Source organism: Myotis yumanensis, unplaced genomic scaffold, assembly GCF_028538775.1.
Source record: "Myotis yumanensis isolate MYYU_CA2020_CCGP unplaced genomic scaffold, mMyoYum1.0.hap1 SCAF_5, whole genome shotgun sequence".
Classification (NCBI taxonomy): Eukaryota; Metazoa; Chordata; class Mammalia; order Chiroptera; family Vespertilionidae; genus Myotis; species Myotis yumanensis.
The window spans coordinates 87,510,985-87,535,835 of NW_027223756.1; the positions used below are offsets into that span (position 1 = coordinate 87,510,985).

Below are 24,851 nucleotides of genomic sequence, written 5' to 3' on the forward strand. Positions count from 1 at the left end.
TTTGTTTATTAAAGTTAATTGGTGAATGCAGGCCCAGGGAAGCCTCTGATTTATTAGCATTCTAATTAATATGCAGCTGTTGAGTATCAAGAAAAATGAAATGGAAAGGAGTAAATCCCCAAAGGAGAAGTTGAAAAAATCAAGAGGCTCTCTGCAGCCATCTGATGCAGGCTTTTGTCCCACAATGAAATTTAAATGAGCCGAATTCAAGAGATTTCTCACCATTTGCATTGAGCCACAAAGACAGGTTCCAGCTTCAACACTGGAGCCTGAGAAAGGAGTGACTTTGAACCTTCAGCACAGTGGTTCTCAACCTTGGCTGAACATTAGAATCACATGGGAATCTTTTTTAAATCCTAATTTCTGGGCCTCATTCTCCGGAAATTCTGTTTCTTTGTTACTAATGTTGAGGCCCCACCCCATAACAAAGAAACAGAATTTCCGGAGGATGAGGCCCAAAAATCAGGATTTTAAAAAGATTCTAATGTGCAGCCAAGGTTGAGAACCACTGCTTCAGCAGCTCAAACAGGTTGTGAGCAATTACACAAAAAGAGGCACCTGGTTTTATTATTGATTTTATCCCCCCCCCCTTATTATTGATTTTAATGTCAGGATTCTTACACTGCTGAGTCAATAAGGCAACCATGGATACAAGAAGGGTTCCAGCAGGAATGTTACACCAGGCTCTGTTCATTCATTTAGGTATTCAGCAAGCCCCTATCCCCAGGCTGCACAGCATCCTGGAAAAAAACTCTGAATTAACTAAGAGTGTTGTGATCTGTAAGTTAAGGTGCTGTGTGGGTGCACTAGCAGAAGCTCTGAGTGTTACCTCCTAAAGTTGCAGAAAGGGAAAGTCATTTCAAGTAAAGGCCGATGGGTTTGGTGAAATTGTGGAAAGTTCCAAATTGCTGGGAGTGGAGGGTAGAAAGAGGCTGTGCCTGACCAGTTTGGCTCGGTGGATACAGTGTCAGCCTTCAGACTGAAGGGTCCCAGGTTCGATTCCAGTCAAGGGCATGTATCTTGGTTGCAGGCACATCCCCAGTGGGGGGTGTGCAGGAGGCAGCTGATCCATGTTTCTCTCTCATCGATGTTTCTAACTCTCTATCCCTCTCCCTTCCTCTCTGTAAAAAATCAATAAAATATATATATTTTTTAAACTTTTTTTAAAAAAAGAAAGAGTCAGGCTGAAGAGAGAGGCCCAGGGTCCTGGAAGGCCTTGGTGCTGTGTTAGGGAATTTAGACTTGATCCTGTGGCTGGTGGGGGTTCTCTAGATCAATTTGAGGGAGGTTAAGGAGGTGGAAATGAGAGGGTTTCCTGACAGGATATGTAAGGACTGAGAGAAGACAAGCTCCAGGCTCACTGCTAAGTTTCTGGCTTGGGAACCAGATGGCTTTGGTAAGGGGGAAAATGATGATGATGTTGGTGTGCAAATGTGGAGGAGTTTGAGATGCCTCTGGACAGCCCAGTGGCAAGGGCTGGGAGGTAGCTGGTACATTGTCACCCGTGGTTGGGAGCTCAGGGAGAAGTGTGGGCTGGGGACGATAAGTTAGGGAAACATGGAAGTATGGATGTTAATGAAAGCCCCCACTAGTCATTTTTTTATTTGACACACCTTTATTAATCCTGCCATGAGGAGGAGGTATAGGGATATGAAGATGAATGAGGCCGGAGGGAAGGCTGAGGTTCAGGCAGTGACACTGTAGGTGCTGTGTGCACATAACCAGCCAGGGAAGACTTTCTTTTTTTTTTTTTTAAATATATTTTATTGATTTTTTACAGAGAGGAAGGGAGAGAGATAGAGAGTCAGAAACATTGATGAGAGAGAAACATCGATCAGCTGCCTCCTGCACATCTCCCACTGGGGATGTGCCCGCAACTCAGGTACATGCCCTTGACCGGAATCGAACCTGGGACCTTTCAGTCTGCAGGCCGACGATCTATCCACTGAGCCAAACCGGTTTCTGCAAGGGAAGACTTTCTAGAAGATGCAGGCAGGACTCAGGGAAAGGGACTGCTGGGGCATACTCAGCTACAAGTGGGCCTTTGGGGAATGACAGGTTGTGCATAGAGGACAGCTGGGGCCTAGGGGTGTTGACAGGAGAGGTCAGCAGGGAAGATATATGTGAGTGAGGCCTGTCTTTGGAGCAAGAGTGTGTACAAGGGTGTGAAGGGAAGAGAGTAAGGCCAACGACAGAGCTTGGGGACACCAGGTGTTAGGAATTACAGGGGTGGGTTGCGGGGGGATGGTCAATAGCACCAGCTGCTGCCAAGAGTCAAGGGAGGTGTCTGCCAGGTATCACTGGGGACTTAGGCAGTTGCTGCTTCATTTTAGAACTGATTGCAGTGGGCTGAGAAGCGAGTGGAAGGTGAGAAAATGTGCTCAGAAAGCGTTGGCATCACTTTCTAGAATCTTGGTGGTGATGGGGAGTAAAGAGGGAGGTGACTCGCTGAGGAAGACCTGATGTTTGAGGGGAGAGGATGTGTTGATGGTGTTTTTAAAATGCTAGGAGACATGCCCTGGGGGTGGGAAGGAAGAACCGCCAAAGGAAGTAGACAAATACACAAGAGGGTGAGATACAGGGCAGGGGATTGGGAGCCCAGAATGACTCACCTGCCTGCCCAGCTGGGAGTTTGGAAAAAAGAAGGGCAGTGTGAACAGTGGAGGGGGTTATTGCCTGCATATTTCTGTATCTGTTCAGGGGAAGGGGAGACAAGTGTGGTGGGGTCAGGGATGGGAGAATGATGGTTTGGTATGGCTGGTGGGAGGAATGACCAGAGCACAGACAGGATACCCAGTGGCCCTAAGGCTGGAGAGCAGGACGCTGTAGTGACCTTGTTTATTAGGTCATGATTTTCTCAGTGTGGCTCAGGTTCCTGAGAGTGAGAAAAGAGACCAGGCTTGACTGGGCCAGTGTAGCTCAATGGTTGAGCATCAACCTATGAACCAGGAAGTCACAGTTCGATTCCTGGTCAGGGCACATGCCTGGGTTGTGGGCTCAATCCCCAGTAGGGGGCATGCAGGAGGCAGCAGATCATTGATTCTCATCATTGATGTTTCTATCTCTCTCTCCCACTCCCTTCCTCTCTGAAATCAATAAAAATATTTTGAGAAAGAGAGAGAGAGAGAGGAAACAGCGGTTGGTTATAGAGAGCCAGGGTGGGGTTTTGGCAAGTGGGTGTGGCACAGAATAGAAGGGAAGAGGGGCTGAGACCATCAGCCAGAGAGTGAAGTGATTGAGCCCAGGGTTTAGAACAGAAGGGTAGTTAGTGTTTGAGATCTTAGCGAAGTTAAAGCCAGGTGTTGGAACCCATGACCCCAGCTCCATCACCACTGTGCAAAGCATGGCTGTCCTTTTAGAAGCATTGTGTTCTCCATGTGCATCCAGATATTACAAAAGTCTGAATGTTAAAATGTCATTGTGTCACAGATCTGAACTCGTATCCTTCTGCCTCACCTCCCCTTAACAAAGAAGAGTAATTGTATGCTCGGAGGTTGTAAATTGCTTAGCAAACAAGACAAGAATGCTCACAGAGCCTTTAGTTAAGTGGTTCTCAACCTGTGGGTCGCAACCCCTTTGGGGGTCGAACGACCCTTTCACAGGGGTCACCTAAACCATCGGAAAACACATATATAATTACATATTGTTTTTGTGATTAATCACTATGCTTTAATTATGTTCAATTTGTAACAATGAAACTGGGCCCAAGAAACCAGAAACACCGATCAGAAAGGATATGTGCACCCATATGTTCATAGCAGCACAATTCACCATAGCTAAGATCTGGAAACAGCCTAAGTGCCCATCAGTAGATGAATGGATTAGAAAACTGTGGTACATCTACACGATGGAATACTATGCTGCTGTAAAAAAGAAGGAACTCTTACCATTTACAACGGCATGGATGGAACTGGAGAGCATTATGCTAAGTGAAATAAGCCAGTCAATGAAGGAAAAATACCACATGATCTCACTCATTCATGGATAATAAAGACCATTATAAACTTTCGAACAATAATAGATACAGAGGCAGACCTGCCTCAAACTGATTGTCAAACTGCAGCGGGAAGGGCAGGGAGGGTTGGGGGGCAGGAGGGAGGGGGATAAGAGATCAACCGAAGGACTTGTATGCATGCATATAAGCATAACCAATGGACATAAGACACTGGGGGGTAGGGGAGGCCAGGGGATTGTCAAGGGCGGGGGGAAAAAAAAGGACACATATGTAATACCCTTTGTAATACTTTAAGCAGTAAAAAAAAAAGTTTCTGTAGTAGGTAAAGAGAACTGGAATAAAGAGCAAGTTTTGGTTTAAAAAAACACAAAAACAATGAAATTGGGGGTCACCACAACATGAGGAACTGTATTAAAGGGTCGCGGCATTAGGAAGGTTGAGAACCACTGCTTTAGTTGGTCTGTTGCTTTCTAGCTGATGTAAATGTTTGCTATAGAAATATCAGCATTCCCATCTTAAAATGCATTGGACACAGTGTCTTGTCTTGGAGGCTGTTGAACTTGCATGCTTTGTGAGAAGCCAAAGGAGGGAGGAATAGGTCTGACAGAAGGTGTCCTTCATTCATTCAGCAAACAGTGGAGGATTTACTATTTGCTGGATGCTAGGAATGCAAAGATAAATGTGACCCATCTCTCTGGGGAGATAGGGCTGTGAGTAGTGACAAGCTAACGTAGTGATAGGTACGGGGGTCCTGGACAGCTTCTGAAAGGAGGCAGTGGTCTGGCTAGGTCTCATGGGTTGAGTCAGAGAGCAGGTGCAAGGACACAGAGGCAAGAAGCAATCTGGCAAGGAATGCACGAGGACCAGGACAGTTAGATCCGTGGGCCTCGATTTCACTGTACTTCTCTTCTCAGCCAAAAGGAAGAGCTCAGGCTGTCAGGAAAAAGCCAAGAAAAATAGTGTTATGAAGAAAGCATCAGAAAATCAAGATGTAGCCCTAGCTGGTTTGGCTCAATGGACAGAGCATCGGCCTGTGGACTGAAGGGTCCTGGGTTCGATTCTGGTCAAGGGCACATGCCTGGGTGGGGGCTCAATCCCCAGTAGGGGGCGTGCAAGAGGCAGCCATTTAATTATTCTCTCTCATCATTGATGTTTCTATCTCTACCGCCCCCTTCCTCTCTAAAATCAAAAATATATATATATTTTAAAAATCAAGATGTATTTTTCCAAGTAAGCAGTGACTGGCTTCCAGTCAGGGCAGACTTTATAGTTGTGTATGAACTGGCATGTTCAGGAATCCCTGTGGTGGCTGGCACCTCCAAGTCTCAGAATTGGGAGGACCTCAAAGGATAAAAGAGAAACTGAGGACCCAGGAGGAAGCAGGACATGGGCTGTGAGTTGGGCCAGCTGGGTGCCACACCCAGCTCTGCCACAGACTAGCTGTTAATCCTGAGAAAGTAACCAGGTTGAGCCTGTGTCCTCAGTTATGAGGTAAAGATGATGAGCAGACAGACCCCAAAGCAGTGACAAGGTGCTTGGCAGATAGAACATGCTGGCAGATAAAGCAAAGAAAAAGCAAAATAAGTAAATAAATAAATAAAGCTTGCCTTATACATTTCACCTTTCTTAAAAAAGATTTTAAAATGATTTTTAGAGAGGAAGGGAAGGGAGACAAAAAGAGAAACATCAATGTGAGAACGAAACATAGATCTGCTGCCTCTCGGCTGCCTTCTACACCCCCCTACCAGAGATGGAGCCTGCAAACCAGGTGTGAGCCCTGACAGGGAAACGGAACCAGAAACCTTTCAGTGCATGGGATGACCCCCAACCAACTGAGCCACACTGGCCAGGGCTTAAACACTTTATCTTAATTTAAAACATTAATAAGTCTGCTGACCAGATTGCAACTTTTTCCCCCATATACCTCATTAATAATGTATTACCTACAATTTCCAATTTTGTTTTTAAAGAAGAGTGGCCCGGCCAGTTTGGCTCAGTGGTTGAGCGTTGACCTATGAACCAGGAGGTCAAGGTTTGAATCCCTGTCAGGGCACAGGCCTGGGTTGCAGGCTCGATCCCCAGTGGGTGGTGTGCAGGAGGTGGCTAATCAATGGTTCTCTCTCATCAGTGATGTTTCTGTCTCTCCCTCTCCTTTCCTTTCTGAAATCAATAAAAATATATTTTTAAAAGAAGAATGAAAACTTACAAGCCATGACAAAGTGATCTGTATACAGAGTCCTTCTAGATTTTAAAACATTATTTATTTTAAATATATTTTTATAGCTTTCAGAGAGGAAGGGATAGGTAGAGAGGGATAGAAATGTCAATGAGAATCATTGATCCACTGCCTCTTGCACGCTCCATACGAGGAATCGGGCCCACAACCCAGGCAAATGCCCTGATCAGGAATTGAACCTTGACCTCCTGGTTCATAGGTCAACCACTGAGCCACATTGGCCAGATCCTTCTAGATTTTTATGATCTTTGTTCCAATCTATAGTTGTCTCCCCATACCTGATTTAATATTTTTTAAAAATTAGACTCACTTTTATTCATTCAATTTAGCTTTATTAGACAGCCGTCACTTTTTTTACCATTTTACTAATATGACATTTAATTGAATTAGATTACTATAGTTATGTATACAGTGTACAAACATAACTAACTTTTTTGTGCATTTAAAAAAATCTTTTAACATAATTCTTGACTGGCTGCCTCATCTAGTGGGAGCAGAGTCCTGCAGGTACACTAAACCCCAGATCGACTGCAGGCTGCAGACATCACCCAAAAAATTTAGAAAGGAATACAGCAGGTTGGTGACAGGAAGATCCATCTAAGAAAGCATCTATACTATTTATAAATAGAATTATTGATGCTCATTTCAGAACAGCAAGTTGATGTTATAAAATTACTATGTGTTTCGGGGTCAGGCAGATTTTCTTGTTCTGGAAGTTTGGGCAGGCTTTTTGTGTGCCTTCGGGTCTGTTTTCTTAGTTATAAAATAGGGATGTCATCCCTGCCTCTCAGGGCAGAAGTGGTGCATGAAATAACCAAGCGTCACCCACAGGAGATACACAACACTGTTTCTTCTCCCACCATGGAGCTAATTCATGTCAGCCACTCTGGGGAGAATTTGGGGCTGACCTCGGTTTCCTATACTTTCAGAAGTCAGGTTTCTAGCCCTTCTATCGCCACCTCCAGTGCCAATCGCCAGCTGATGATGCTGGAAGGGAAGTCGGGACCCTACTTTTCATCTCTGGACTCTAGCATTGAGATCCTGAAGAAGAGGGCCCAGGAGCTGATCGAAAACATCAATGAGAGCAGGCAGAAGGACCATGCACTCATGACCAACTTCAGGGACAGCCTCAAGATCAAGGTGATAAGATTTCCCCACACACACACTGCAAAACCCCAGTGGGTGGGGCAGGGAAAGCCCTTATCTAAAAGGTGAAGGGTAGGAGAATGAACCACTGTGGAGTATGTTATGGTCCCAGCATGGTGCCAGGCAATTTGCATTTGTTACCTCATTTTACCCTTCCAACAGCTCTGCAAAGAATGGACCCATTTTATAGATGGGAAAAGTAAGGTTTAGAAATAATTTTTCAGAATGAGAGACCGAGGCCTAGCTGCACCCACAGCCCGGTCACCTTATTACACACCAGGACTAATGGCTATTGGGAGTAGAGGATTGAGGCATAATCTGTGTTAACACAACCATTTTTCCTCCGGAAGTCAAATGGCTTTGGTGGCAGAGTAGAGATCCCTCAACATGACCAGGGCTTATGTCTAACAAAGCCTGTTATGTTCAGGTACAGTGTTAATGATTACCCCTGATGCTTCTTCAGAATGCACACGGGATCTCAGGAGTAGGACATCTCTTGACAACAGGCTGACTTTTCCCCACCTTTTTTGCCCCCTCCCATCTCTACCAGTACACATAGCAAATTAAATAGAGCATAACATAGCAGAAAAAAATATGAAAACATTCCTATGATCCCACCACCCAGAGGCTACTTTGTTGCATATTTTCTTCTAGTCTCTGTTATGTACTTTCTTTTTAACCTGGTGGAGCCTATACGGTATACATCATTTTGCAATCTTGCTTTAAAATTTTTTTCTTAATATAGGCAATTTTCACTCCTACTCACTGGAGTTGTTTTTTACCATTTTTTAAAACTATGCTTTTATTGATTTTAGAGATAAAGGGAGAGGGATAAATAGAAACATTGGCCCTAGCTGGTGTTACTCAGTGGCTAGAGTGTCAGCCTGCGGGACTGAAGGGTCCCAGGTTCAATTCCAGTCAAGGGCATATGCCCACGCTGCGGACTCGATCCCCAGTAGGGGGCGTGCAGGAGACAGCTGATCGGGGTAATTCTCTCTCATCATTGATGTTTCTATCTCTTCCTCTCTGAAGTCAATACACATATAATTTTTAAAAAGAAACACTGATGAAAGAGAAACATCATTGGTTGAGCCCGTAACTAGGGCATGTGCCCTGACTGGAATTGAACCGGTGACCTCTTGGTTCATAGGTAGATGCTCAACCACAGAGCCATTACAGGCTGGCCTTTTTTTTTTTTTTTTAACAATTTTTAATGATAAACTGCAGAAATATTAGGGAGCCACTTAAAACACATGTCTTATGATGCCTCTGGTTTGATTTTTTCAAAAACATGTCATATTGTTTAAAAGGTTTCAGATCTGACAGAGAAGCTAGAGGAGAGGATGTATCAACTTTATAATCACCACAACAAGATCATTCAGGAAAAGCTCCAAGAGTTCACCCAGAAAATGGCAAAGATCAGCCATTTGGAAACAGAGCTCAAACAAGTGTGCCACACTGTGGAGACTGTGTACAAAGACTTCCAAGACCTGTGTGTCCAGCCAGAGGTATGACTACACCCATACAGGAGGCTCTGCAGGAGGAGAGTTGTAGGGGCTGAGATGAAAGTAAATGTAACAGAACCGGGAGCTCCTGCCATCTCGCTTGTGGCGCCATACTCTCCTGTAAACATGGGGTGTTGGAGCTGAGAAGCCAGCCCACTGTTATTTCCCACTCCTGTGTGGCCAGCTCTGTGGTGATAGAAAGGACAAAGTCCCCTCCACCCACAGCCCTGAGCAGTGCCTAACCAGGTTTACTTATTACAGCAGAGGCAAAGATGCAGACAAGGGCCAGGTCACTGTGGGGGCACAAGAAATTCCCACATGAGTACCTCCCAGCCCCCACTCATGTTCATTTCCCTGTGACTGAAAGGACTACTCATGTAGTGGTTACAAGTAAATGTGGCCCAACACTGAGGATCAGACATGCAGCTCTTTTTTTATAGTATTACAGATGTCCCCAATTTTCACCCCATTGCCCCCCTCCCAGACTCTTTATTATTCTCTCCCCCACATTCTGCCCCAACGTCAGCATAAGGCACTTATCCCCCAGATGGGAAGGTCAGCGGGTACACAGGGAACTCAGAGGGAGGGTTGTTGCTCGGTCAGACACCAGATCAGGTCTCACAGAGGTTGCTTCTGTGTCACTCTCTTTCTTTTCCCTGCTTCCTGTCAAGAGAAGCTTCTGTTCCAAGCTAAGTGGGGTCCACTGGATTGAGAAACTTGGTACAGAGTCCGTCTTCTTTATCAGGAGCACATATGAGTGACTTCAAAAGGGAAATTTTGTAATTTAAAAATCAGTGTCTCTCACCTCCCAACATAAAAATTGGCTCCATCTGCCACCTCCCTGAGTAAGCGCAGAGCACAGCTGCTCCCTGGGAAGGGGTTCGGTACCATCCAGGCTCCTGGGTGAAGTGTATTCACTTGCCGGCTGTGAATGCCTGGATCCCTGTGATTGCCCTTCCGAGGATCAAAGCGTGAATGTCATGAGTACCTGGACAAGATAAATACAAAGTTAGTTTGGTGTCTTAACAGCTTACCACTTCCCTTTAAAGTCAATCTTCATTTCCCCTCCCCAGGCTACTACTTTGGAAGAAGAACAAGCCCATAAAGATGGCGAATGCTGACAGCTTCTGAGAAAGTTACCTCTTAGTGACAGCCACCAAGAGAAGGCTCAGAGGCCACCATTCTGGCCACACTGAGAAAATTGTTTTTCACAGTTCTATAATGCATCTTAGAAAAAACAAAACAAAAAGCTTGTGCCAGACCCAAAGGCAGGGAGTCCAGCCACCATCATGGGCCCAGATTTGGTGTCCCCAACATGTGGCAAATTTACCCCACCCCAGCCCTGCACAGTTCATTAAACATTTGATTTTCAACCCAGCCATGCTTCCTTCCCATGGAGGTGGTGAGTTCTGATGGGTTCTGGACGCACATCAGGCCCTTTCTCATCCACAGGAAGGATGCGAAAGCAAACATCACTTAATGGTTTGCCCAGCTGAGCTACTCTGTCCTGAGGCTGCCACTTGCCCTTGAGTTTGGGTAACACTTTACATGCCTCCGTGCTCTCATTTGCTCTTCAGCTTCCAGGGTCAGAAGGCAAAGATTACTGTCTCCCTTATATGGAGCAAAATGATTGTTTACTCTCTAAAGTGCACACCTGACCCTTCCCTTCCCTTTCCTAAAATCATCTGAAGACCCTTTCTTCTTATCCTAAGGGTCATTCCCACCTGTAGGATCCCCCCACCCCTCCCTCTTTTAGTCTGTGGAATGTCCCATCCAGAATAGCACACAGAAGCTATTTCACCGTCTCTGCCTAGGAAGCTCCTACACCTTCAAGGACTCAGTCCCACTTTTTCCACATCTGTTTTCCCATGAGGCATGGGTTCCAGACCCCATTTGCATCACATCCAGTTGCCAGCTGCAAACACCACAGTGCAAATGGTTCTCTTTCTCTTAACATAACATGGAGTGGCCTGTGTGTATTCTCCTTTGTATCACCAGCTCACTGGGCATCATGCCCCACTCTGGGGCTGCCTGAGAAAGCCATCAGCACTCCTGGGAACACCTCCAAGCAACATGAAAGATCAGAGAGCACCTCACATCCCAGGTCCCAGTGTGAGCCACTCAGATGAGGAATATAGGGTGGGAGCTGCCTCATATCATGCTGCCAGTGGTGACAGCTGTCCCTGCCCCTCTTCCCCAGATAGTGAGGCCACTGCAACCATCCCATTCCCTGAAGAATCCAGCCCCACCTTCATAGGTGTTCACGGCCTCCAGGTTCATGGCATGCCGGATCACATGATACTCATCAGAAATCCCATTTCCCCCCAGCATGTCTCGGGCCTGGCGGGCGATGTCCAGGGCCTTCCCACAGTTATTCCTCTTCAGCAGGGAGACCATTTCCGGAGTGGCCCTGGAAGCAACACAGATATGTAACAAGTGTTGATTACAAAGAGCTGATCCTGCTCCAGGCACCCCTACACCCTAGACAAACCAGCCAGGGGGAGGATTCCCCATGTGACAGTCAAAGCAGCAGGCACCAGGCTCCCCATGAGGGACAAGAAGGGTGGGCCCTGGCCCATCAAGGCCAAGAGAAAAGGGATCAGGACCCCAAGGGCCACCAGGTAGGAAGGACTTTTCTTCTCAGGGCCAGCAACCACCATGCCCAGGAGAAGCACAGGGTCCTGTGGCAGCTGTCCCACTCTGCCTCCCACTACAAATGGCCCCTACTTGTCCTGATCCTTCAAGCGGCCAAGCTGCAGGCAGGCATGAAGGCCCAGTGTGATCTCGGTGAGCATGTCCGCCAGCTTCTTCTGAATCAGCTGGTTCCTGGCCAGTGGGACGCCAAACTGTATCCTAGGCAGGCAAGGTCAGGGTAAGTTAAAGAGGGGGCCCACTCTCCAGTCCTCTCCCAGGGCTCCACTGGCCCAGGTAGCCTTTCCAGGCTGCCTCAGTCCCTGCCGAACTCGTGCTGGCCATCGTTGACTCAACCCATCACTGCTCAGCGGGCCTTCCCCGGCTATTTCACACAGCAGGGAGCCTAGGTCTGGTGGGCTGGGCTGGGGAGTCACCAGTGGGGTACAGGATGGAACCTGAAGCTCTCAGGTCAGCCCCCACTCACCTGTCCAGGGTGTACTGCCGGGCTGTGTGCAAACAGAACTCAGCAGCTCCAAGTGCACCCCAGGCAATGCCATACCGGGCGTTGTTTAGGCAGCCGAAGGGACCCTATAGGATTGAAAGGGGACCTTATCTCCATCAGGAAAGAGCTGAGAGGGTGTGTGCAGAACCAGCTCTGAAGAGGGGGACACTCTCCTCAGACACCCAGACACATAGTCAGTATAAATGGGGGGATTTAGGGAGGCCACTTAAATCACACGCAGCCCTGGCACCAAAGCTCATGCATGGCAGGCCTTGCTCAGTGCCTACTCATTCTTGATTTTCACACAGTTCTACCCAGCCCAGGATCTGGACTGACTGCTCAGATATAGGAGCTGACATAGGAGACAGGAAGATGTGCATGTGTCAAAGGATTAAGCTGATTCTGGCTCAATGTGTCCTGGGCAGAGCCAGTATGAGCAAGATAATCACCAGAAAGGGACGTGCACAGGGACCATGTCTGTCTGGTCCCCAACACAGGGCCTGCCCAAGAAAGGTGAATCAGCATGTGACCCAACACCAGTTCCCAAGGTGGCTCTGCTCACCGCCAACCCGGAGGCATTGGGCAGCACGTTCTCCTCTGGTACCTCCACACCGTCCATGATAATCATACCCGTGGCTGAGGCCCGCAGGGAGAACTTGCCCTGGATCTTGGGGGCCGAGAGGCCCTGCATCCCCTTCTCCAGCAGGAAGCCCCGAATGCAATTATCTTCACACCGAGCCCACACTACAAACAGGTCGGCCACAGGCGAGTTGGTGATCCTAGGGGGTGGGACAGACAGTGAGGATCTGGCTGCCACCCCTCTGCCTCTGCCTACCCACCTGAGGTACCCAGGCCCCTCACCATGTCTTGGCCCCATTGAGGGTGTAGCTCCTGCTGGACGGGTTGTGGCGGGCTCTGGTCTCCATGCTGCCAGGGTCACTCCCGTGGTTGGGTTCTGTGAGCCCGAAGCAGCCCAAGAGCTCCCCTTTGGCTGTAGGTATGAGACAGGGTGTCCCTCATTTACACCCTCAACTGAAAAGGGTCACCCTCTCCACTGAGCCAGGCTAAGGCAGATCTGGCCCTGCCTTCACAGCACTTCAGGTGGTGAAGGGACAGGTCTCCCTCTCCCCTGCCATAGTCACATGCCATGATGGGGGACCCACAGGAGTCACCTAAATCTCTTGAAGGGGCATGAAAGCTAAACAGGAGAAGGCGTGGAGAAAGCAGTCCTGGATGTGGGAAAAGGATGTGCAAAGGCCCAGTGGTACATTTAGAGTTCCAAATAACTGAGTCTGACTAGGGCAACACATCAAGAGAGTGACCACAGATGAGGCCTCTTGGACCCAGTCAGGAAGTTAAGACTTTAAACTTTGGGCTGGGATGGGGGAAACAAAGCAAATCAAGAGGGAGATGATGGTTGTGAGCAGGGGCCCGAGTCAAGAGAGACCTAGGAGTAGATGGCCAGGATTTATGGGATGAAGCCCAGGCTCTGGCAGAGGGTACAGGTGGCCGTTGGTGCTATCCTTGAAGTGGGAAGAGAAGGTAGGCTCAGGGGACAGCCCCATCCCTGAGTTCCAGACCACGGGGACTGTCTTCCACCAAGCTCCACAGGAAGCCACTCACCGAGCCGGGGCAGGTACTTCTGCTGCTGCTCTTTGCTGCCATATGCATAGATGGGGTGCATGACGAGGGAGGACTGGACACTCATTGCTGACCTGTAGCCACTGTCCACCCGCTCCAGTTCCCGGGCCAGGAGCCCATAAGCCACAGATGAGGCTCCAGCACAGCCATACCCTGGTGGGGGAGTGGGGAGAGGAGACAGGGCAATGGGGGGCAAAGCCTGCCAGCTGGGACCAGTGACTCCTGAGGCCCAAGAGACAGATACATAGGGGCACCCAAGCAGGGAGTGCTAAGGTGGCCCTCGCTTGAGGGTTTACTCATTTCAGCCCTACAGCGGGACTGAGGGACAACAGCCTCACTTTGCAGACTGGGAAACAGGCTCCGGGAAGTAAGGGGCTTTCCAGCACACAGGTGGGGCTGTCGAGTGTGGAGAGAGACTTATCCCTACCTTTGATGGTGGGGCCCAGCACACCAAGCTCCCCCATCTCCGAGATGATCTCCCGGTGAAAAACTGCAAATGGACAGATGACCAAGGTCAGGCCTACCTCTGGCCCACTGGAGACCCCACCCCAGGGACAGAGGTGCCCAGAAGCCCAGCTAGAGTAGGCAGAGGTGGTGTGTATGGTGGACAGGGTGCCCACTAGCCCGCCTGGGCACCTTCGTTGCGATTGGCCAGCAGAATGCGAGGCATCAGGCGCTCCTGGCAGTAGGTGCGAAAAGTGTCCCTGATGAGGATCTCATCAGCTGTCAGCTGCTCCTCCAGCACCAGCGGGTCCCTCCAGTCAAACTCAGGGCGCGAGGCTGGGACAGGGAGCAGGGGCTCAACTCAGCCCAGCCCACATCTCCCTCAGCCCACCGCGCGCCTCTCCCAGAATCCTCCACCCCATCGGGCCCAGGTCGGATGTGGGCTGCAAACAGGACTGGCACGGGGGCCTTTCCCCCGGAAACTCACTGTTGACTCAGTGCCTCCGGCCCTAGCCACGGCCCTGCCTCCCTGCCCGGGCAGCCCTCGGACTCTGGGACAGTGCCCACCGGGCAGACAGACAGCAGGACAAGGGCCTTAGACGCACGCGCGACGAGGGGTCCTTACATTTGTCCGGTCGGTTCTGAGTCTTCCCGCCCTTCTCTGAAAACACAGGACGAGAAATCACCCCGGAAAACTCTTGGAGTCTCCAGTTCCACCCTCCCCACTCCACCCGCGACCCGGCACTGACCGGTCAGCGCCGCGGCCGAGCCCCATCCGCGCAGCAAGCGCAGGACGGGTCCTCGGCTCAGCAGCCGCAGGGAGACGCCTCTCAGGGCCATGCGGGCGGCGGGCGCAGCAACCACGGCACCTGGAGGCGCGGGGACGTCAGAGCGGGGTGGCTCCCGCCGCAGGCCCGGTCCCTTGCGCCCCTCGCCCCTCTGGCCAGTCCCCAGACAGCGCCTTCCAGCTCCCTTTACGGGCCAAGGAACAACTGACGGAGGCTTTTGACCTCCGGCGGGGGGCGGGGTGGGAGGGGCGGAGGCCGAATGGGGCTTCTCATTGGTTCGTCCTCAGACGGGCTCCTTCACGGGCCTGCTTTTTAAAGGAGCAATGGCAGGCCTGTCCCAGGGAGCCGCGGACACAGACCGAGGAACGAGAGCTCCTTTAAGGAGCAAAACAGGAAAAGAGGGGGAGGGGGGGAAGAGAGAGAGAGAGAGAGAGAGAGAGAGAGAGAGAGAGAGAGAGAGAGAGAGAGAGAGAGAGAGAGGAGGGAGGGAAAGAGAGAGGAGAGAAGGGGAGGGAGAGGGACACACACACACATACACACACACGCACACGCACACGCACGCACACGAGTCTGCCAACCCGATTGGCCACCTGTATTCCTGCTCTAATTGGCCCTAGGAGGGGGCTCGGCCCCCTCTTGGTTGGCCAGTTGCAGGAGGCGTGTGCGAAGGAATTAGGGGTTAAAGGAGGAAACTGAGGCAGGAGAAAAATAAGTCCAGACCTGGAGGTCTCCTCTAATGGGGTGCGGAGTATGTGAGCAGCAGGTGGGCTCTGACGGGCCACCTCAGCCCAACCTGTCTGCCGGTCTGTCCGAAGCACGGGTCGCCGCAGGTGACAGTGTGTGCCTGTGTGCGGCCTGGTGCGATTCTCTGCGCTCGGTGGTTCCGAGCATCTCTGTGTGTCCATGTGCTAGAGTGACTGTATCTGAATGTGGGTGGGACTGACTATGCCTGTGGCGTTGGGACTGTTGACTGAGTGGTTGTGTTACTGTCGGTGACTGGTCCTAAGTGTGGCTGAATGTCTTTGTAATTTCTTGTCTGTGTGACTGCAAGCTTGTATCTGTGTGACTGTGTGTCCGTGTGTCTGTGTTTCGGTGGTTTTCTCTCTAGGTGTGGCTGTTATCTTTGTGATAATATGACTAGATATTTGTGTTTATGTCTGTGATTGTGTATATCTATATATGTCAGTGTATTTTAGCCTATGTGCAGTTGTGTGTAATTATGTGCCTGCCTGTGACATATGCCTGAGTGAGTGGCCTTACTTACCTAGGTCGCTTTTAAGAACATTTATGGCCCAGCAGGTGTAGCGTCGACCTATGAACCAGGAGGTCACGGTCAGGGCACATGCCTGGGGTGCCGGCTCGATTCCCAGTAGGGGACGTGCAGGAAACAACCAATCAATGATTCTCTGTCATCATTGAGGTTTCTACCTCTCCCTCTTCCGTCTTCTCTGAAACCAATAAAAAGATTTTTTTAAAAAAAGAGCATTTATGCAGTTTGCATATGTCTGGGTGCATCATGCTTGAACATATCTATATATGAAAGACACACATCTACCATATCCTGACCATTCCCATTTGGAGAAAATAAGGTCCAGATTGCAAAATAGACTTGGTCAAGGTCACAGTGGGCCATGTGCCGAGCAGGCACCAGGACTGGGATCCAGGCCTCCCAACTCCCAGAACAGGCCCTTGCCCACCCAGGAACACTTCTTCCCACATAGATACTCTGGGGAGTGTAGTGTGTGTAGCACGCTCTGCCTCACACACTGTGACTGGGTGTGATGGGAGTAACTGTGGGGTTGTGTCTGAATGTGATCTCTGGCCTGCAAGTCCCCAAGTGCCTGAGGTCTTGGTGTCCCTGGATTCTCCCGCTTTCTGGGCCTGAATTTTCCTTAATATAAAAATAAAATTATTTGAATCTTCTTCCTCACACAGTAGGCAGTCCAACGCCACCCTGAAATATCTGGGATTCTGCGTAGCTCTTATTTTTCTGGACACCACCCTCCTCCTGGAGCCAGTGACCTCTTTCTACTCCTTCCTTTCTTCCAAAGCTCCTTGCCCCGAAGCTGTTGTGGGTGCTGGAGTTCTCTATGCCCAGGGGGAAACCAAAATCAAGGCTCAGGCCTTGCTGTCCTTCAAAGTCCAGTATTCCTACAGGCCACATCCTCCCAGAAGCCTCATCTTGAAGCCAAATGCCTCTTTCTCTCTGGCCCCTTACTCTGTTGCCTCATCTTTCAGAGTCAGCACGCCTGTTTAGTGCCTTGTCCTAAACCAAGATGTCTCCTTAAAAGAGACTCTGTTTTGCCCGGCCAGTGTGGCTCAGTGGTTGAGTGTCGACCTATGAACCAGGAGGTCACAGTGCAATTCCCTGGTCAGGGCACATGACCGGATTGCCGGCTCAATTCCCCAGTAGGGGGCGTGCAGGAGGCAGCTGATCAATGATTCTCTCTCATCACTGATGTTTCTCACTTCCTTTCTGAAATCAATAAAAAAAATTTTTTTTAGAAGAGACGGGTTTTCTCTCCAGAAAACCACTCTAATTCCAGCCATTTGTTTTCCTGAAGTAAAAGTCCCATAAAATTAGCCATTTAAGTGTACAAGCCCTAGTTGATTTGGATAGAGTGTCTGCCTGAGGACTGAAGAGTACCGGGTTCGATTCTGGTCAAGGGCACATGCCCCGGTTACGGGCTCAATCTCCAGAATGGGGAATGCAGGAGGCAGCCAATCAATATTTCTCATAATTGATGTTTCTATCTCTCTCTCCTTCTCTGAAATCAACAAAAATATATTAAAATAAATAAGATGTACAATTCAGTGGCATTTAGTACATTCACAGTGTTGCACAACCACTACCTCTATCTAGTTCCAGACCATTTCCATCATCCCAAAAGGAAACCTTGTACCCATTAGCAGTCACTTCCCACTCCCTCCTCCCTCTAACTCAGTGGTTCTCAACCTTGGCTGCGCATTAGAATCACCTGGGAATCTTTTTAAAATCCTGATTTCTGGGCCTCATCCTCCAGAAATTCTGTTTCTTTGTTATGGGGTGGGGCCACAACATTAGTAACAAAGAAACAGAATTTCCGGAGGATGAGGCCCAGAAATCAGGATTTTAAAAAGATTCCCAGGTGATTCTAATGTGCAGCCAAGGTTGAGAACCACGGCTCTAACTCCTGGCAACCACTAATCTTTCTTTCTCTATAGGTTTGCCTCTTCTGGGTATTTCATAGAACAATATGTAGCTTTTTGTGACTGGCTTCTTTCACTTGTTTTGAGGTCCATCCGCATTGTAACATGTATTATAATTTCAACCCTTTTATGGCTGAATAACATCCCATTGTATGAAGGGGCCACATTGTGTTTACTCACTCGTTTCATAATGGGCATTTGGGCTGTTTCCACCTTTTGGCGGTTGTGAGTAATGCTGCTGTGTTTGAGTCCCTGTTTTCAGTTCTTGGGTGTATACTAGGAGGGAAATTGCTGGTTCATATGGTAACACTAAGTTTAACTTTTTGAAGAATCATCAAACTGTTTTCCACAGTAGTTGCACCATTTAATATTCCAACCAGCAGCCCGAGCTAGTTTGGCTCAGTGGATAGAGCGTCGGCCTGCGAACTGAAAGGTCTCAGGTTCAATTCCAGTCAAGGGCACATGCCTGGGACATGGGCTCGATCCACAGTGGGGGACTTGCAGGAGGCAGCTGATCCACCATGATTCCCATCATGGATGTTTCTATCTCTCTCTCCCTCTTCCTTTCTCTCTGAAATCAATAAAAAAATATTTTTAAAAAATGGGCAGAGGATTTGAATAGGAAATTTTTAAAAAATATATTCCAACCAGCAGTGTCCTAGGGTTCTAATGCTCCACACCTTTGCTAACAATTGGTATGTTCCTTTTTTCTCTTCTTCTTCTTGTAGTCATTCTAGTCAGTGTGAAGAACTGGCTTTTACATTACTTTTTGCCCCCACCCAAAAAACTTATTAGCACATAATTTTTTGTCTTCTTGTGTGATGCATTTGTGGCACACCACCTCTGATTGTGTGTCTGTGTCTGGGCAAGGTCCTGTGTCTTTCCCATTAGGGTGTTTCATTCCATGTTGGTGCAGTTGCCTGCGTTTGAATGAGTGTGCCCCTATGGCCGGACATTGGCATCTGTACAGTTGTGTGACCAGTAATAGGCGGCGTGACTGCAAAAGGTTGTAGATTTCGTATGGTCCTTTGTGTGGCTGTGGCTGTGGCTGAGGCTGTGTCTAATGTTAGCTGTGTGTAGAACTACATCACTGTGTGTTTGTAAAGGGCTGTGTGTTTGTGTCTGAGGCTGCATCTATGTTTGACAGGATTGTGTGACTGCGTCTTCTATAGTTTTGTGACCACATATCTCAGAATGCCCTTGTGTCTGTTTAGTTGTAGCTAAACCACGCCACTATAATTGTCTGATTGTATGTGATTGGGTAATTCCGTGTGCTTGTGAATTCTATGTCTGAGGGATTATGTGACTACAACATTGTGTAACTAAACAGCACATGGTTGTATCTTCCTGACTACATGGTTTATGTGTGTGATGCACAGACAAGTACATGGCAGGGTCTACATGGTCAGTGTGGCTGAGGTGACCAGGAATTTGTGGCATTATGTAACTGCATGTTACATATGTCACATATGTAAATGTATGTGTGAACTATATGTCTCTGATGTGTGCTCACGTTGCCCACCCCGGGACCCCAGGGCACCACAGTGGAGGTCCTGGTGGAGCACTTTGGATCCTGCCCCCTTGTGGGACAGAAATCAGGCAGTAGCAGGACCAGGGCCAGTGTTGGAGTGGGTCTCCAGCAAGCCAGGTGCTTCCTGTGGTCCAATCCAATGGTTTCATCCCATCCAGGTGAGGCGGCCAACTTCTCCCCAGACCCAACTGTAGTGGCACCAGCTTCAGCCTCCACACAGCCACTCCCCGCAGCGCTCCCTGGGAGTCCGCAGTAGGCAGTGGAGGCTGATGAGCAGGGGGCCCTCCTGCCACGGGGCTCAGACCCTGAAAGTTCATAACCCAGGCAATTTCAAGGCAAGCTAACGTGAAGCTCCAGCGTCTAGCCCTGCCACTCACCAGGGACAGAGCTTTGGCTGTGTGGGCCCCCACCTGATAGCAGCCTCCACCGTCTGGGGTGTCTGATAATGCTTGGCCTGGCAGGGAGCTTGTGCCAAGTCCCGCCATCAGCACGGCTGTTTCTGTTTTGGGGGAGGGGGAGACGGAGGGGTGTGCAGGGCCCCAGTTGAGGGAGAGGGGGATCTGGAAGCCCCTTCCCAGAACCCCCATTCTGCCTGTCACCCCCTCTCCAGGTAGGTAAATGAGAGGCCTCCAAGTCTTTCCTTCTTTGGGGGAGCCAGTACTTCACTTTATGTAACACCCAAACCCCCAAACCTCTGGACCTCTAGCCCCTGAACATCTGACTGAGCTTTGGATGCAGGGTCAGTCTTTAAGGCACTGTGCCAAACAGGCCAAGGCAAGTTCTGTTCCCCAGAAATGGTGACACCCCCCGCCTTGCCTGACCCTTATCAGGGGTTGCAGCCAATCAGCTGAGAGCAGAGAGGAGCCTTCCAAGGGGCCATCAGAGCCTCAGAGCCCACGAGGCCACAAGGGAGAGGAGACCTGAGGCCCTTGGGTGGGCACCAGCCAGCCATGGCCACAGCTGACACCACCTTGCCTTCCATCAGTACGCTGACTGCCCTCGGCCCCTTTCCAGACACACAGGAAGACCTCCTCAAGGTGAGGCCAGGCAGGGTCTAGGTGGCTGGCTGGGGTCGGGTCTGCAGTCACAGAGCTTGAGGATCAGGTCTGCATCGAGCCCTGGGATCCAGAGACCTGGCCGGGCTGGGGGTTCTCAGTCCCGTGCAGGGATCTGAATGTGGTGTGAGGGCCTATTTCTGTCTTGGAAAACTACGGCTCGGAGCTGAACCCCGTGGTGGTCTAGGCTCCTTGGGACGCCAGGTATCAGGAGGAAAGAACAAAGGTGACCAGAGGACATCCAAGAATCTTGGGAATTAATCTTATAGGGGGATTGGAAAGGAGTGGGAGTTTCTGGGGGGAAATTGAGGCAAGGCTGCCCCCCTCCCATTCTTGGCCCTGCCACCCCTTCCCCCATGCCTAAGTACAACTCCAGATAGTGTAAGTCTTATCTCCAGTCGCCAGCCAGACCCTATAGACCTCTGTCCCTGAAGCTGGGGTGGGGGGTGGGGGGTCGGGGACAGTGTGAGGGAGTGGGACAGACAACACAGACAAGCAAACAAGACCCCCTTCTGGAGCCTCAGACCAGCCTGCCCCATCAGGTCACCAGGCCCCTCCGTCTCCGGGAAGGGTACCCTGGGGACCGCAGAAGTCTCACGCTATGGGCTCCCTCCCGCAGTGGTGGCGCTTTGAGGACGTGCAGGACTTGGGCCCAGGTCCCCCGGACCAGACTCGGCCGCTCCTCCACGTGAGGCCCAAGTTGGAGGACGCGCCTGGGGAGAGAGAAGACGACGAGAGGGATCCGGCCACTGCCTGGGACCTGGATCTCTTCTTCACCAACCTGTCGGGCCCAGAGCCCAGCGGCCTGCCTCAGACCTGCGCTCTGGCGCCGGGCGAAGGTCCCGGAACGCACTTCCCCCCGCAGCCCGAGGCCCTGGAAGCGTACGCGGGCGGCCTGGGGCTGGTGGCTGCGCCCTTGGGTCCAGAGGAGCACCCGGGCTGGGCGCGCCCGGTCCCACAAGCTCCAGCCTCCGACGCCTTCGTGAGCCCAGCCCTGGTCCAGGCTCCCGAGCCCAAGGCACTGCCGCTGCAGCCAGTGTACCCGGGGCCGGGTGCGGGCTCCTCCGGCAGCTACTTTCCGCGGACCGGGATTTCGGTGCCTGCGGCGCCCGGCGCCCCCTATGGGTTGCTCTCCGGGTACCCAGCACTGTACCCGGCGCCGCAGTACCAAGGGCACTTCCAGCTCTTCCGCGGGCTCCCGGCGCCCGCCCCCGGCTCCGCCGCGCCCCCCTCCTTCTTGAATTGTCTGGGACCGGGAACGGCGGGTGCGGGACTCGGGGGAACCGCAGGGGACCCGAGAGGGACCGCGGAGACCGTGCAATCCAAGCGCAGCCGGCGCTCATGGGCGCGCAAGAGGCAGGCCGCGCACACGTGCACGTACCCGGGCTGCGGCAAGAGCTACACCAAGAGCTCGCACCTGAAGGCGCACCTGCGGACCCACACGGGTGAGGCTCGGAGGTGGGGCTGGAGGCGGCACCTCGGGAGCAGAGTGGCGGGGCTAGAGGCCCGGCCCAGGGGGCGGGTCCGTAATGACAGGAGGGGCTACGCGGGGTCTCCGGGCGAGGAACGCGACAGAGGCAGCTGGAAGCGGACCGGGACCCTCAGCAGCAGGGCTACGGGCCAAGTAGCGGGGGTGGGAGGCGGGTGGAGGCAGAGAGAGCACCTGGAAAATCTGAGCTACGTTTCAGGGAACTGACAGGTACGATCTGGGCCCCGGCCTGGCCGGTTTGGCTCAGCGGATAGAGCGTCAGCCTGCGGACTGAAGGATCCTGGGTTCAATTCCGGTCAAGGGCACATGCCCGGGCTTCGGGCTCGATCCCCGGTAGGGGGCGTGCAGGAGCAGCCGATCAATGATTCTCTCTCATCATTGATGTTTTTATCTCTCTCCCTCGAATATATATACTTTTTAAAGAGAGAGATCTGGGCCCCAGCTGAGGAGCAGAAAGCCTAGCAAGTGGTGTAGGGGGCGGGGCTGGAGGAGGGACTACGGGGAGGGGCCAAGTCTGGCTAGCCAGGGGCCTGGCCAAAGATGCAGGGTTCAGGTTTGTGGCAAGCGGGGAGCGGAGTCAGGGGCTCAGGGGACGGAGCCAGGAGTATAGAGAGTAGGTTGTTTGCATGGCGGCGGGCCAGACTGTAGGGTCCCTGGTAGGAGCTCAGGGGGAGATACAGGGCAGAGTCCGCTTCATGTGCTCAGATGCAGAGTGGTTCCAGGAAGATACGGAGAAATAGCTGGAAAACAGAGGAGGGTGGGCCCAGGAGAAGCTGGTCTCGGAGTGAGGCTGTGGAATAAAGGTGGGGAGGAGGAAGAGTGAGACCTATGCTTTAGGGCAGCGATTTTCAAACTTTTTCATCTCCTGGCACACATAAACTAATTACTAAAATTCTGCAGCACACCAAAAAAAAAAAAAAGTTATATTTTTTTGCCGATCTGACAAAAAATAGGTAAAATGACTGATTTAAAAAAAAAGTAATTACCTACCCTTTTTGCTCTAAAGTGACTTTTAAAAAAAATCAGATGCCTATGCTTGCATATAAGGATTTCTGGTACCAAGAATTAACCAATCAGATGTAACCTTCTTATGAGACTTGACCAATAAGATACAACTCTATTATATGACCTAAATATTTATGGTTCAAAACAGGGCACTCACAATGGGTGACTATTGTTTTGTTAGTTGTTGTCATTTTATTTAACAACCTAAGGGTAAAGGAGTCAGTGACCCTGACTAAATAGGTATTTCACACTGGTTGAAAACCGCTGCTTTAGGGGTCCGCATAGATGGTGGGGCCAGGTGTAGTGAGGGGCAGGGCAGGGAGCGTAATCACCGCAGACAGGGCCTGGAACACCAGGGGATTCTAAGGGTCAAGGCCAGGGGCAGGGTTGGGCAGTAGCTGGAGGGGCCCCTGAAGCAAGGAGGGGTCTGGACCATAGGGGACAGGCCAAAGGATGAGGGTAGGATGACTTTAGGACACAGGGGGAGGGTAACAGGGCCCAGGAAATGGGCCAGTGGTGCAGGGGATATGACTTGGGCCCAGGAGATGAAAACAGGCTTGGCGCCAGATGCAGGTTCGGAACAAGAAGGGTCGGGGTTGCAGAGGGCCAGAGAGTGTCTCCTTAAATTTTGCACCCTAAACGCCTCGCTCTCCTCACCCTAGTCCTGGTCAAGGCTGAGCAAAGGAGTGTGGCCAGATGCAGTGGCGGACCTGAGGGAGGAGTGGGGCAGACAGTGGCACTCATGGTCTCCTTGCCTTCCAGGGGAGAAGCCATACGCCTGCACGTGGGACGGCTGCGGCTGGCGGTTCGCGCGCTCAGACGAGCTGACCCGCCACTACAGGAAACATACGGGACAGCGCCCCTTCCGCTGCCAGCTCTGCCCTCGGGCTTTTTCTCGCTCGGATCACCTGGCCTTGCACATGAAGCGTCACATTTGAGCCAACCCCACCACCACCCCCGGCACTTGGACCTTCCTGGGGTCTGGGGATGGAACAGGAGCAGATCCACGCAGGGCGGTTTCCCTCGGATGGATCCTGGCCCGGACTCTCGACCCACAGATCCCCAGGAAGAACAAGGACTGGCCCATAGGCAGACCTGGGGGAGCTCCCACATGTTCTGAGCCACAGGGAGCCACACAGAGACTTCCCAGGGTCACGTAGACCCAACGAGACAGACTTCCAAATAAATGGACTCAGATGGACACTCAAACACTTGAGACAGACCCTTGGAGAGCTGGACCCTCAGACCAGCTCACAGGCGGCCTTGGACAGCGGAAGGGGTTATGGGGTGAGGCTTCTCAGAGACCCTGGTTCTTCACACTGTAACGTCCCAGCTCCGCGTAGTGGCTGGCGTCTGTTGTGAATGGTTATGGGTCCTGTACCAATGCTCTTCCTAGATAAAGCTTCAGCTGTGGCCTGGATTTGTGAGTTTTGGGTGCTGGATGATGGGAAGAAGATGTAACCCCAGCGGTGATTTGGGGGGGCATACTCTCACACTCACCTCCTAACCTCAGCCATACCCCTCAGGGTCCTGCAGGCCTGGCCTCCCCTTTTCCCCCACCCCAAGATCAGGCTACATCCTCCTTGCCTCCTGCCTTAACCCCAGGGACATTTACAGGGACCATCTCCCTTTAAGAGGCCCCAGTCCGGCCCCAGAATCACAGCACCCTTCACCATGCCATGATCCAGTGACCCCTTGGCTAGCTCAAGAAAATATGCAGAACGACAGGGG

The 24,851-nt window shown here is 51.1% G+C and overlaps 3 protein-coding genes across 3 annotated transcripts; 2 read left to right on the top strand and 1 right to left on the bottom strand.

Annotated features, from left to right (window-relative positions):
• Positions 1 to 6,854: 6,854 nt before the first annotated feature.
• Positions 6,855 to 9,139, top strand: SYCE2 (synaptonemal complex central element protein 2). The gene is made up of 2 exons (XM_070416225.1): positions 6,855 to 7,331; positions 8,648 to 9,139. Exons 1-2 carry the CDS (start codon positions 6,963 to 6,965, stop codon positions 8,849 to 8,851), a joined length of 573 nt encoding a protein of 190 aa, XP_070272326.1. The 5' UTR covers positions 6,855 to 6,962; the 3' UTR covers positions 8,852 to 9,139.
• Positions 9,140 to 9,256: 117 nt separating this feature from the next.
• GCDH (glutaryl-CoA dehydrogenase) lies at positions 9,257 to 14,993 on the bottom strand. The gene is made up of 11 exons (XM_070416224.1): positions 14,813 to 14,993; positions 14,689 to 14,724; positions 14,256 to 14,399; positions 14,047 to 14,109; positions 13,602 to 13,772; positions 12,840 to 12,969; positions 12,541 to 12,757; positions 11,961 to 12,064; positions 11,570 to 11,695; positions 11,092 to 11,252; positions 9,257 to 9,830 (listed from the first exon to the last, which is right to left on the bottom strand). Exons 1-11 carry the CDS (start codon positions 14,901 to 14,903, stop codon positions 9,757 to 9,759), a joined length of 1,317 nt encoding a protein of 438 aa, XP_070272325.1. The 5' UTR covers positions 14,904 to 14,993; the 3' UTR covers positions 9,257 to 9,756.
• A 5,481-nt stretch (positions 14,994 to 20,474) lies between these two features.
• Positions 20,475 to 24,535, top strand: KLF1 (KLF transcription factor 1). The gene is made up of 3 exons (XM_070413995.1): positions 20,475 to 20,608; positions 21,246 to 22,071; positions 23,883 to 24,535. The coding sequence occupies exons 1-3, from the start codon at positions 20,522 to 20,524 to the stop codon at positions 24,056 to 24,058; spliced, it is 1,089 nt and encodes a 362-aa protein (XP_070270096.1). The 5' UTR covers positions 20,475 to 20,521; the 3' UTR covers positions 24,059 to 24,535.
• The last annotated feature ends 316 nt before the right edge of the window (positions 24,536 to 24,851 follow it).

Excerpts from the sequence above, each read along its gene's own strand:
- SYCE2 (XM_070416225.1), top strand. The coding sequence starts at position 6,963 with ATGTCATCCCTGCCTCTCAGGGCAGAAGTGGTGCATGAAATAACCAAG. Across the intron at positions 7,332-8,647 it reads GGGACAGCCTCAAGATCAAG|GTTTCAGATCTGACAGAGAA; the intron begins GTGATAAGATTT and ends ATTGTTTAAAAG.
- GCDH (XM_070416224.1), bottom strand. The coding sequence starts at position 14,903 with ATGGCCCTGAGAGGCGTCTCCCTGCGGCTGCTGAGCCGAGGACCCGTC. Across the intron at positions 12,065-12,540 it reads CCAATGCCTCCGGGTTGGCG|GGTCCCTTCGGCTGCCTAAA; the intron begins GTGAGCAGAGCC and ends TCAATCCTATAG. Across the intron at positions 9,831-11,091 it reads GGCCGTGAACACCTATGAAG|GTACTCATGACATTCACGCT; the intron begins GTGGGGCTGGAT and ends TATCTTGTCCAG.
- KLF1 (XM_070413995.1), top strand. The coding sequence starts at position 20,522 with ATGGCCACAGCTGACACCACCTTGCCTTCCATCAGTACGCTGACTGCC. Across the intron at positions 20,609-21,245 it reads CACAGGAAGACCTCCTCAAG|TGGTGGCGCTTTGAGGACGT; the intron begins GTGAGGCCAGGC and ends TCCCTCCCGCAG. Across the intron at positions 22,072-23,882 it reads GCACCTGCGGACCCACACGG|GGGAGAAGCCATACGCCTGC; the intron begins GTGAGGCTCGGA and ends CTTGCCTTCCAG.